Below are 12,946 nucleotides of genomic sequence, written 5' to 3' on the forward strand. Positions count from 1 at the left end.
ACCCCATCTCTACTAAAAATACAAAAATTAGCCGAGTGTGGTGGCGCACACCTGTAGTCCCAGCTACTCTAGAGGCTGAGGCAAGAGAATCGCTTGAACCTGGGAGGTGGAAGTTACAGTGAGCTGAGATCATGCCACTGCATTCCAGTCTGGCAGCAGAGGGAGACAAAGAAAAAGAAAAAACTTAAAGACTCCATCATGGCTGGGCGCGGTGGCTCACGCCTATAATCCCAGCACTTTGGGAGGCCGAGATGGGTGGATCACAAGGTCAAGAGATCGAGACCATCCTGGTCAACATGGTGAAACCCCATCTCTACTAAAAATACAAAAATTAGCTGGGCATGGTGGCGCATGCCTGTAGTCGCAGCTACTCGGGAGGCTGAGACAAGAGAATTGCTTGAACCCAGGAGACGGAGGTTGCGGTGAGCCGAGATCACGCCATTGCACTCTAGCCTGGGAAACAAGAATGAAACTCCATCTCAAAAAAAAAAAAAAAAAAAAAAGACTCCATCTCTTAAAAAAATGATGTGTGGTTATTATTTTTGATAGGTTTATCTTTTAGTCTTCTTACTGAAGATATGAGTGGTTTACATACCACAGTTACAGCATCAAAGTATTCTATATTAGGCTGTATATTTACTGTTACCAGTGAGTTTTATACTTTCAGATGATTTCTTTTCTTTCCTTTTTTTTTGAGATGGGGTCTTGCTCTGTCGTCCAGGCTGCTGGAGGGCAGTGGCTCAATCACGGCTTACTGTTACCCTTGACATCCCGGGGTCAAGCAATCTTCTGCCTCAGCCTTCCAAGTAGCTGAGACTGTAGGCACACAGCAATACGCCCAGCTAATTATTAATTTTTTTTTTTGTAGAGACTGGGTCTCACTTTGTTGCCTAGGCTGGTCTTGAACTCCTGGCTTCAAGCAATCTTCCTGCCTCGGCCTACCAAAATGTTGGGATTACAGGCGTGAACCACTGTGCCCAGCCTTCTTATTGCTCATTAACATCCTTTCCTTTCAGATTGAAGAACTTCCTTTAGCATTTCTTTATAGGACAGGTCTGATGTTGATGAAATCCCTCAGTTTTTGTTTGTTTGGGAAAGTCTTTACTTCTTCTTCACATTTGAAGGATACTTTTGCTGGACATAATATTCTAGGATAAAATTTTTTTCCTTTAGCATTTTGAATATGTCATGCCACTTTCTCCTGGCCTTAAGATTTCCACTGAGAAATCTGCTGCTGGACATACTGGAGCTCCTTCGTATGTTGTTTCTTTTCTGTTGTTGCTTTTTTTTGAGATGGAGTCTCCCTCAGTCGCCCATACTGGAGTGCAGTGGCCCAATCTTGGCTCATTGCAACCTCCGCCTCCCAGGTTGAAGCAATTCTCTTGCCTCAGCTTCATGAGTAGCTGGGATTACAGGTGCATGCCACCATACCCAGCTGAATTTTTTTGTGTGTGTATTTTTAGTAGAGACAGGTTTAACTGTGTAGCCTGGATGGTCTTGATCTCCTGACCTCATGATCCACCCACCTTGGACTCCCAAAGTGCTGTGATTACGGGCGTGAGCCACCATGCCCAGCCTCTCTTGTCGCTTTTAAGAGCCTTTCTTTATCATTGACCTTTGGGAATTTGATTAATAAATGCCTTGAGATGGTCTTATATGAGTTAAAACTTCTTGGTGTTCTATGACCTCCTTGTACCTGAATAGTGATATATTTCTTTAGGTTAAAAAATTTTCTATTATTATTTTTTTGAATAAACTTCCTACCCTGATCTCTCTCTGTACCCCCTCTTTAAGGACAATGACTCTTAGATTTGCCCTGTTGAGGCTGTTTTCTAGATTTTGTAGGTGTGCGTCATTCTTTTTTTTTTTTCCCCTTTTTTCTCCTCTGACTGTATATTTTCATATAGATGGTTTTTAAGCTCACTAATTCTTTCTTCTACTTAATCAGTTCTGCCCTTGAGGAACTCTAATGCATTTTTTGGTTTGTTAATTTTATCTTTCAGCTTTCAGAATTTCTGCTTTGTTTTTTAAAATATTGTAATGTCTTCAGCAAATTTCCGTGATAGGAATCTGAATTCCTTTTCTGTGTTTTCATGAAGTTCATTGAGCTTCCTCAAAACAGCTATTTTGAATTCTCTGTCTGAAAGTTCACATATCTCTGTCACTCCAGCAATGGTCACTGGTGCCTTATTTAGTTCATTTGGTGAGGTCATGTTTTCCTGGATGTTCTTGAGGCTTGTGGATGTTTGTCAATGTCCGGGCCTTGAGGAGTTAGACATTTATTCTAATCTTTGTAGTCTAGGCTTGTTTGTACTCATCTTTCTTGAGGAGGCTTTCCAGGTATTCAAAGGCAATTGAGGGTTGTGATAGAAGTCCTTGGTCATTGTAGCCATATCTGCACTAGGAGGAACTCCAAGCCCAGTAATGCTGCAACTTTTGCAGACTTGCGTGGCCTTGGTGGGCTTGGGTAAGAACTGGGAGAATTCTCTGGATTACCAGGCAATCTTTTGTTTTCTTCCCTCACTTTTCCCCAAGCAGAAGGAGCCTCTCTCTCTCTTTGCTGGCCTGCCTGGATATGTGAGAGAGGTGACACCTAAATTCAGCATGGTACTAGGTGTTGTCCAAGGTCTGTGGTGACTACTGCCTGGCTACTGCTGATGTTTATTCAAGGCCCAAGGGCTCTTTGGTCAGCAGATAGTGAATCTTGCCAGGACATGGTCTTTCTGTTCAACACAGCAGGTTCTCATCTGGCCTAGGCTGGGTCTAGAAATGCCATCCAGGAGGGAGGGCCTGGATTCAGAGGCTTCGGGAATCTGCTTGGTACTTTATTTTACTGTGACTGAGCTGGTATCCAGGTGGGAAAACAAAGTCCTCTTTACTTTTCTCTCTTCTTTCCACAATAGGAAAATGTCTCTCCTGGAGCTGCACCACACCTGGAGAGTTGGGGGATGGGGGATACAAGTACTCCCTTGGCCACCACAGCTGGTGCCTCACTGGGTTGTGTGCACTCCATTTCTGCTGCCTCTGAGCCCAGCACAGTACCCAGATTTGCCCAAGGACTACAGTCCTTGTGGCTTGACTGCCTTTCAAGTTTATTCAGGACCCAAGGGCACTTCTTTAGTCAGCTGGTGCTGGAGCTAGCTGGAACTCAGGTTCCTACCACTGGGGCAGAGGATTCCCTCTGGCAAGGGTCAGCTTAAATGTCCCTCTGTGGGTACGGGCAGAATTCTGCCCTGTGTTGTGTTCCGATGTGACAGAGCATCACTGAGTTCCAATGCAAAGTCCTACAGTCATTTGGCTCTCTCCCACAAGTACACAAATTCTCTCTTCCACAGAATGGGGGAGGGGTGGTGTAGGCAATGAAGTACTGTGTTTTCTACCCTTTTTAGTGCCTCTTTCCTTGATATGATGTTAAAACCAGGTAGTGTGATCACTCATCTGATTTTTGATTCTTATAAAAGTGCTTTCTTGCGGGAATAGTTGCTCAATTTGGTGTTCTGTGGGAGAAGGGGTGGATGATTACTGGAGGGTTCTCTTTGGCCATCTTGCTCTACCTTCTCCAAAAAAGGGGCTTGTTATGAATAACAACAGGTATTCTTTTTACTTTATCACTCTAGAGCTGTTTCAGGAGCCGGAGATAAAAACAAAATGTTATAACAATATGCTCCTATTACTGTTATCACTTACACAATTACAAGGATTTTAAGAGCTCTGATCAATAGGGACAAAGACCAAAATATGTATTTCTTACATCACTGTATCAGATACCATTTCCATTTTTTTTTTTTTTTTTGAGATGGAGTTTCGCTTTTGTTGCCCAGGCTGGAGTGCAATGGCGCGTTCTCGGCTCACCGCAACCTCCGCCTCCTGGGTTCAGGCAATTCTCCTGCCTCAGACTCCTGAGTAGCTGGGATTACAGACATGCGCCACCATGCCCAGATAATTTTTTGTATTTTTAGTAGAGATGGGGTTTCACCATGTTGACCAGGATGGTCTTAATCTTTTGACCTTGTGATCCACCCGCCTCGGCCTCCCAAAGTGCTGGGATTACAGGCTTGAGCCACTGCTCCCAACCCTCCATTTTTGTTAATAAGGCCACTTTAAAAATCTTAACTGAAAGTGTACCCATGTGTCTATTTCACATTAACATCTATTTCCCTGCAGGCCCGGGTCCTTTTTGCACTGATCGTGCTGATCCAGCTCATCGTTCTCATTACCTTTAGATATCGAGGATACCCAGAGCTTAAAGGTTAGTTATGGTTCCTTTTATTCCTGTAAGTCTTGTTCATGAAAAAACCAAACTCTGTCAAATGTTTTAAAGGGGTTTATTCTGAGCCAACATGAATAACCATGGCCCAGGGGAAACACAAGCCCAAGAAGCCTTGAGTGAATGGTCCTGAGGCAGCTGGATCACAGTTGGGTTTTACACATTTTATGGGGGCAGGAGTTATAGGAAAGGACATAAATCAATACATGGAAGGTATGCATTGCTTCAGCCCCAAAAGTTGAGGTATCTTGAAGTGGAGGCTTACAGGTTATACGGGGATTCAGAGATTCTTTAATTTGCAATTGGTTAAAGGAGTGAGGCTCTGCCTAAAACTTTTCAGTAGAAAGGAATGTTTACATTAAGACACAGATGCTATGTCAGCCAAAATATAGGGGTGAAAAATGACCTGTTTAGCAAGATTGATGTCTTGCAGGCATTAGATCTTGTTTATAATTTGGTATCTTTTTGCGACAGAGTCTGTTTTGTGAGTCTTATGATCTCTATTTTAACACTAATGATAGCCTGTTGTTGTGCCCAAACTCTAAAAAGGAGGTAGTATGATGAGGTGTGTCTGACCTCCCTTTTCATAGTGGCTGAGAATTTAATTTTTAAGGTTTCTTTGGGGTACCTTTGACCAAGAGAGGGTCTCTTCAGTCAGTGGGGAGCTTAGGGTTTTATTTTTATTTATAGACTTTAAGGTATCACATAAGATCTCCTCTATTACCAATTGATAAATAGTAATATAGATTGTCTTTGCATGAACTCTGTGAGGTGCATCCTTCAAACTATCATACTTTTCCAATAACTCTTTCCTTGGGAAAAAAAAATTCAGATTTTTGCTGCTATATGGCAATAAAATAAAACTCAAGCAAAATGGGAGACAATTTCACGGTATAGCACAAGATGACCAACTTTTACTCCACATAGGTATTTAATGTAATTTTCACATATAAAATACTTTTAAATAGAAAAGAGCCTATTCAAATAAAGATAAAGCACTAAAAAAAGCTTGACAAAACTTAAATAGTGCATATATAAATTTTGAATTAAATATACAGCAGAGGCTATAGAAAAGTTGTAAAGAAGGTGACTTTGTCTGGTGCTGCTGTCAACCAAAAGAATAAGACATCAGAGAAAAATATTTCCTGATATGATGAGTTTATTTGGGAGTAAGCAAAAAGGATTATAATCTGGGAAGTACAGTATGGCAAGGCAAAGGTGCATTTGAAGAGGGGACAGTAGAAAAAAGTTTGATTGGCAGAAAGGAGAAGTTCACATAAGCTGCTTAAAACTTTGCGTCAACAGTTTAGAGTTCATTGGTTCCAGAAGCTCAAAGCTAGAATTGGCATCAGTTTATTGGTGGAGATGCTATTAACAAGTGTTCTTTTGAGGGCTTTTTATCTGAATTACTGCAGCATTAAAGAGGAAATTTTGTGTGGGATTATTTTAGAAAGTCTCTGAGTTAGTCCTTAACTTACACATGCAAGCACGAATGCTTCTTCATACTTTCCAAGCTCTAATTTGGGTCTCTCAAGAGTGATTTTATCCTGATATCTGCAACTTTCACATTTCCCCCTTTTGATCAAGATCTTTCTCCAAAAGCATCACTGATCATTCAGCTTGTAATCAGGTTTTAAGTGTCCATTTGCACAAAGATAGACCGGTCCCCGTTATTTTTTTTTTGGCGGGGGGGAGGGAGGGAGGGAAGGGAAGGAATTCAAGCAATGAGAGAGACATTGCCCACCTGGATCTAGAGGTTTACAAGTTGATTTCTTTTTTTTTGAGTGAAGGAAAGAAGAAAAAAATGAGTAAAGGAGAGGAAGAAAGAGGAAGAGAAAGAGGGAGAGTGAATGGAAATATTGCTTTATTCTGAAAAAAATACGGGTATTAATAATGGCCAATCAATGTTTCATTTAAACCTATGAGTAGGTGTGATTTGGTATTGACTAGAATGATTATTTTGTGTATTTGTAGTGGAGAGTGTCGGGGTCCGGCACGTCTGCCGGGGGACTACCGACCTGCGGGAGTCCCCGAGACCGCCAACGTAGATGTCTCGTTCAACCTGAGAGAGAGAGTGCGCGGAAAAGAAAGAATATAGAAAAGTAGAGTCTGGAGGGCTGCGTGAAGATTATGGCCAAAACACAGCAAATTTATTTTTGTGGGTTACAGCTTTTATACCTTTTGTCTTGTTTACATTTACCTTATCTCAACAGAAAGAAACAAAGGGGAAGACAGAAAGGAAACAGAAACTCCATTAAATAGATATCCGGGGCTTGTGATATCCTGCTCAGGAAGCAGTTTAAGGGGGTTAGTGGTAGTAGTTTACATTTCAATGATTTTACATTCCAAAGATACAATGGCGCCCTTAAGGTGGCTGGTTAAACCTGTTTTTCATCGGGAGCTAAAACAAAGGCTTGGCTCCAGGGAAAATATGGGCAGAGGTCTCTGCTCCTCTTAGACATTTCAATTGCAGCAAGTTTATTGCTTACACAGAGACTGAAGGGGGACATGGAAGCAGACAGCACAATGTCCTCATAAACTGCAGGCCTTTGCTTTGCATTCTGTTGTTGCTTTTAGTGAGTCAGCTTACGGCCCTGTCTCACTCGACAGCCCTCGAGGTGAGGAAATGCAGTACAGGTCCAGCAGCCAAACTGAGGCAAGTCATGAGCCCTTGGCGCAAACACCACAGGAGAGCTCTATAAATATTTATTAAGTTTACTTGTTCCGGATCTGAGTTCGAGTCCTTGATATCCTTATTAATTTTCTGTCTCATTGTGTCTAAGTCTCTATGTATCTGGGTGTTAGGATCGTTAGCTCTTGTTGTTGCATTGATCCTTTTACCACTATACCTTTGTTGCTTTAAAATCTATTTTATTTGATACGAGAATTGCAACTCCTGCTTTTTATTTATTTATTATTTATTTTTGCTCTCCATTTGGTTGGTAAATCTTTCTCCATCCCTTTGTTTTGAGTCTTTGTGTATCCTTGCATGTGAAATAGGTCTGGATGTAACATGCCGTTGGGTTTTGGCTGTGTCTTTTGATTGGGGGATTTAGTCGATTTAAATTTAGGGTTACTGCCATTTGATGTTAGCTGGCTGTTTTATCCATTCGTTGGTGTAAATTCTTCTTTATGTTGGTGCTCCTTACTTTTTGGTATATTTTTAGAAGGGCTGATACTGGTTGTTTCTTTCTGTGTGTAATGCTTCTTTCAGAAGCTCTTGTAAAGCAGGCCTGGTGGTAATAAAATCTCTGAGTACTTGCTTGTTCATAAAAGATTTTATTTTTCCTTCAGTTGTAAAGCTTAGTTTGGCTGGATATGAAATTCTGGGCTGAAGGTTCTGTTCTTTGAGGATGTTGAATATTGGCCCCCACTCTCTTCTGGCTTGTAGAGTTTCTGCTGAGGGATCTGCTGTAAGTCTGATTGGCTTGCCTTTGTGAGTAACCTGACCTTTCTCTCTGGCTGCCCTTAGTATTTTCTCCTTCATTTCAACCCTGGTGAATCTAACGATTATGTGCCTTGGGGTTGCTCTTCTTGAGGAATATCTTTGTGGTGTTCTCTGTATTACATGGGGTTGAATATTGACCTGCTTTGCTAGTTTAGGAAAATTTTCCTGAATAATTTCCTGAAGGGTATTTTCCATCTTGGATTCATTCTCTCCGTTGCATTCAGGTACACCTATCAAATGTAGATTTGGTCTTTTCACATAGTCCCACATTTCTTGGAGACTTTGCTCATTCCTTTTTATCCTTTTTTCTCTAATCTTTTCTTCGCGTTTTATTTCATTAAGTTGGACTTTGACCTCTGATATCCCTTCTTCTGCTTGAACAATTCGAGTGCTTAAACCTGTGCAAACTTCTCGGAGTTCCTGTATTGTATTCTTCAGTTCCATTATTTCACTCATACTCCTCTCTAAGTTGTCTATTCTCAATAGGATTTCATCAAACTTTTTTACAAAGTTCCTAGTTTCTTTACATTGGGCTACAACATGTTCTTTTAACTCACTGAAGTTTGTTATTATCCATTCCCTGAAGCGATATTCTAGCATTGGGATGCGATCGTTCTCCATCAAGCCTTGTTCCATTGTCGATTTGGAACTGTGATCATCTTTAGAGGGAGAGGCGTTCTGACTTTGAGTATTCTCAGCTTTTTTACGCTGGTTTCTTCCCGTCATTGTAAGTTTACCCTCCTGTGGTCTTTCAATTTACCAACTTTCAGATTAGGTCTCTTGAGTGGGCGTCCAGGTTGTTAGTTCCCAGGGCCAGAGCAGCGGCATTAAAACTGATGGTGCTTTTCTGCCCAGGATTCTCTTGTCTGGCTTCCTTCTTGTGTCCGTAGTGGGCGACTCTGCCTTCCCGGGGCTCCAGACCTCGATCAGAAGGGGAGCCAGTCCCGTTTACTCTGCGCGAGCGCTGCCGCGCCGAGGTGCCATCACAGCTGCTGCCGGGCTCTGGTGTTGTCCTGGGGGCCCTTGTGGGTCCTCCAAACCTGTTTACTCTGCTCCGGGAGCTGCCACGCCGAGGCGCCAGCGGAACCGCTGCGCCGGCCACGAAAGTCGCGCTGGCAACCCCTGTGATTCCTCCACTGGGGATCTTCTGCTCCGTGAGCGACCAGAATTTGTCTGAAAGTGTGGCGTCGTCTAGTTTTCGGCACCTTCACTGAGAGCTGCAGTCCTGAGATGTTAGCGATCGGCCATCTTGGATCGGACTTCCCGGTCCCCGTTATTTAGTCTTGTTCCCATCAGGGGGAGGTGTTTATCAGCTGGATGACAGTGTCAAGACCTTTTTAGTTGCATGAGAAGCCCTCAGGCTTAGCCTATGTGGATTTCATCATTAAAATTGATTCTGTTTCGTAGGCATTGGCTATTATTTCAATACACTGGACCAACATCACTTAGGATGTTGCCTTCTGCACGGATTTGACAGACAGCAGGTACACATTTGTTTAAAGGATAATACAAAGTAAAACTAATCGAGGTATGACAAAGCTAGTTTGTGCAGTGATTCCAAAGTAAGAGCAAGCCTACAGGCAATCAACAAAACAAATCAAAAGACCATGGGAGGCCAGGTGCAGTGGCTCACACCTATAATCACAGAACTTTGGGAGGCCAAGGCGGGCGGATCACCTGAGGTTAGGAGTTCGAGACCAGCTTGCCAACATGGTGAAACCCATCTGTACTAAAAATACAAAATTAGCTGGGCATGGTAGCATGCGTCTATAATCCCAGCTACTTGGGAGGCTGAGGCAGGAGAATTGCTTGAACCTGGGAGGCAGACGTTGCAGTGAGCCAAGATCATACCACTGCACTCCAGCCTGGGCAACAGAGCAAGACTCCATCTCAAAAATATTAATAAATAAAATTTTAAAAATAAAAAGTAAATTAAAAAAAAAGACCATGGGAGAACTACCTATTGGAGCCATTGAGTAGCAATTTTGTCACTGGTTTGAATTAAGGCAGAGAGTGCCAACTCTATAAAAGCAACTAGCAGTACAATTTGAACAAAAAGTTGTTAGGGATATTGCCAGATCACTCACTAAGTAGAATAAAGGATTTCTTAGGTCAGGTTTTGTCAAGTTACCCATGGCAGTTACTGATTGTGACATTTTATTATAGTATTATCCTGTCAAGTGAAAAAGGTAGGCATTATGAAGGGTAAGAATCTTCTGTGGTATGGAATCTTGTTCCAGTGGTCTTGGGAAAAGCTGTTTACAGTGTGTAGGTGGCAGTTTTGTAGTTTGGATGTCTTTGGTTATGGCATCCGGCATTTTGGTGAACTCTCAGTATGGCCCACACATCTGACAAAAAATTTGTTCCTTAAAATTTATTTAGTTTCAGCTTTCAGGGCTTTAGGAACAGACCACTTCTGTTTGTAGTAATTTTCTGGAAGAAAGTTGGATTGGAGGAACCTAGAAGAATTTAAGACTCAATCTAATGGATAGGTGAATAATAAAAACTCAAAAACAGTACACAGGGCTATAATCTAATAACAGGTATAGTCATTCGATTTTTACCAAAGATAATGAGAATGAGACTAATTTGTAAAATAAGGTAAGTATCTGATGATATTTTGGTCTGATTGTTGTTATTATTATTACTATTTTTTGAGACAGAGTCTCGCTCTGTCACCAGGCTGGAGTGTGATCTCAGCTCACTGCAACTGCTGCTTCCCAGTTCAAGCAATTCTCCTGCCTCAGCCTCCCAAGTAGCTGAGACTACAGGTGTCTGCCACCATGCTGGGCTAATTTTTGTATTTTTAGTAGAGATGGGGTTTCACCATGTTGGTCAGGATGGTCTCAATCTCTTGACCTCATGATCCACCCACCTTGGCCTCCTGAAGTGCTGGGATTATTAGGCATGAGCCACTGTGGTCTGATTGTTTACATAATTGTAGCAAAGATAGCAACTGGCCATACAGGAATCTTAGATTTAAAATCCTCTTGAAACTAGGAAGCCAAACTAAGGCAGATTTCAAACTCTGCAGTACTGATAAACAATTTAGATACGAAATTTCAAATCCCTGGTGATATAACCAATATTTCTTCTTGTATCCTGTTACAAAGAGAACAGATTATTATTTTCATAAAAAATAAGAATACAAATAGTTTTTAAATTTTTGAGGAATCAAATAGGGAGAAAAAAGATAAATGTTTCCACCTTTCATTACTAAAATATACTTTTCCAAATTGTTGTAAACTATATATAGCTTAAAAGAGAAAATTTCCTTAAATCTAAAAAACAAACATTTAAATAAAGAACCAGCAGTATTTCAAGTAAGTCATAAAAACATTATCTTCATTAGTTATGTAATCACAATTTTTCTTTTTGCTTCATCTTGAGCAGTTTCATGAATTTGTCAGTTTCTTCATTAGAGTTCTGGAAATTTTTTATTTAGTCCCTTGATCTTAAAGTTATTAGAAATCTGTATTCTAGAGTACTTGTTTTTTTCATGAATCTGATTGTAGATGCCTTTAGAGAAAAATTTTAAAAATAACTGTGGATGACAAAAACTTAGATAAGCCATGGTAAAAATCCGATGAGAGTTGACAATGGACAAAGAAATTTAGTTATTTTTGTGGCATACAACATAAAACTAGGATTATGATTGATGACATATTAGATTTTTAAAGAATTTTATACAATTTTGGAACATCTGTATCAATGATATACCCATAAATGTAAACTGAAAGAAGAGTTAGCATCCATCATTTGACAAACTTTCCCACATAATTCAACATCTTAAATAAGCCTGATTTTGTTCAATGTCCCTCTGTTATAAACCATTGAGAAGTTCTGGGGCCTTCTAAGACATCCCAAAATTAATTCAAGGTCAGAAAAGACTTAATTTAGAACACGACCCTGGGGAGGCATGCCAAAGATGCCAAAAAGTTTAAAACACTTGGTCGGGATAGGAATAGATGTCACTGTGAAGTAATACTCACTCACTTAAACAGAGTGACTTCAAAAGCAATACAGAAAGTTATGTGGATGTAAACAAACGAAAACCTTTAAAAGCTCAGTTTTCCCAAGAAATTAAAAAAAACACTAATAAGGATAATGTGAAACGTAGGAAATAATCTTGATAAAATGTAAAATCTTTGTTTCTTATGTCAATTCCCAAAAAAAAGTAAAGGAAAAAAACCTTCCTAAAGTGTGATTGCTTCTCCTTATGGGAAGTCTGTTTAGATAACCTGGAAGTGAAACCTGATGGAAAGGTACTTAAATATAATCAGACACTGGAAAAGCATGCATCCAAGGTTATACATATACACTATATTATAGAGGGACATAAACAAGAAAATTAGTACCTTGAGTAGGGGAATACAGGGCTCTTAGAAAAAGCATGGGAAATTTCCTGGTTATATGGACAATTTAGAAACATCAAGAAAAGCCAAGAGTATAGAATTAAGTTATATTAGAGGAAAACATTGGTTTATAAACTCTAAAGCTGCAGTTCAGAAGATGGTCAAAAATTAAATTTTAAAGAAACAGGTTTTAGAATTAAGTCAAAACCTCTTGTGACTGGGCGTGGTGGCTCATACCTGTAATCTTGAGAGGCTGAAGTGGGCAGATCACCTGAGATCAGGAGTTTGAGACTAGCCTGACCAATATGGTGAAACCTCATCTCTACTAAAAATACAAAAATAGCCCCACATGGTGGCACACACCTGTAGTCCCAGCTACTTGAGAGGCTGAGGCATGAGAATTGCTTGAACTCAGGAGGCAGAGGTTGCAGTGAGCCAAGATCACATCACTGTACTCCGGCTCGGGGGACAGAGTGAGACTCTGTCCTAAAAAAAAAAAGTTTCCTTCAAATTCCAACCATCCTGAGCACATAAAACTTCCATTAGAGGACCCATTCTTCATAAACCTTCCACAGCTTACTTAGGCCTTCCATTATTCTCCTAAACTCCTAGTCTTTGTCCTATATTTTCCCCTTTTCATATTGGAACAACTAATTATTTTACCTTAAAACAAAAAATTACTTTAAGAATTTTTATTCCTTTTTGTTGAGACCACACAGAATTCTTTCTCATATAAAAATTATTTGTTGTACATATATTAGTAAAAACTTTTAATTTTTAGTAACCTTAAGTTTTAGGTTACTGAGAAAGTAAGTAATTTTGAACTGTTATATATTAATGTCTCATGAATATGTAATTTATAATCTCTAAAAAAAC

The 12,946-nt window shown here is 40.3% G+C and overlaps 1 protein-coding gene across 22 annotated transcripts in view; it reads left to right on the forward strand.

Moving 5' to 3' along the window:
• The window catches only part of TMEM62 (transmembrane protein 62), a 55,491-nt gene that overhangs the window by 31,112 nt on the left and 11,433 nt on the right, over positions 1–12,946 (forward strand). For all 22 annotated transcript variants that reach the window (XM_035259446.3, XM_078334084.1, XM_017976788.4 and 19 more), the window contains one exon: positions 4,165–4,249. In XM_035259446.3, the coding sequence (XP_035115337.1) occupies positions 4,165–4,249 (85 nt within the window). The remainder of the gene's footprint in view (positions 1–4,164; positions 4,250–12,946) is intronic.

This window comes from Callithrix jacchus, chromosome 8 (genome assembly GCF_049354715.1).
Source record: "Callithrix jacchus isolate 240 chromosome 8, calJac240_pri, whole genome shotgun sequence".
NCBI classification, from domain to species: Eukaryota; Metazoa; Chordata; class Mammalia; order Primates; family Cebidae; genus Callithrix; species Callithrix jacchus.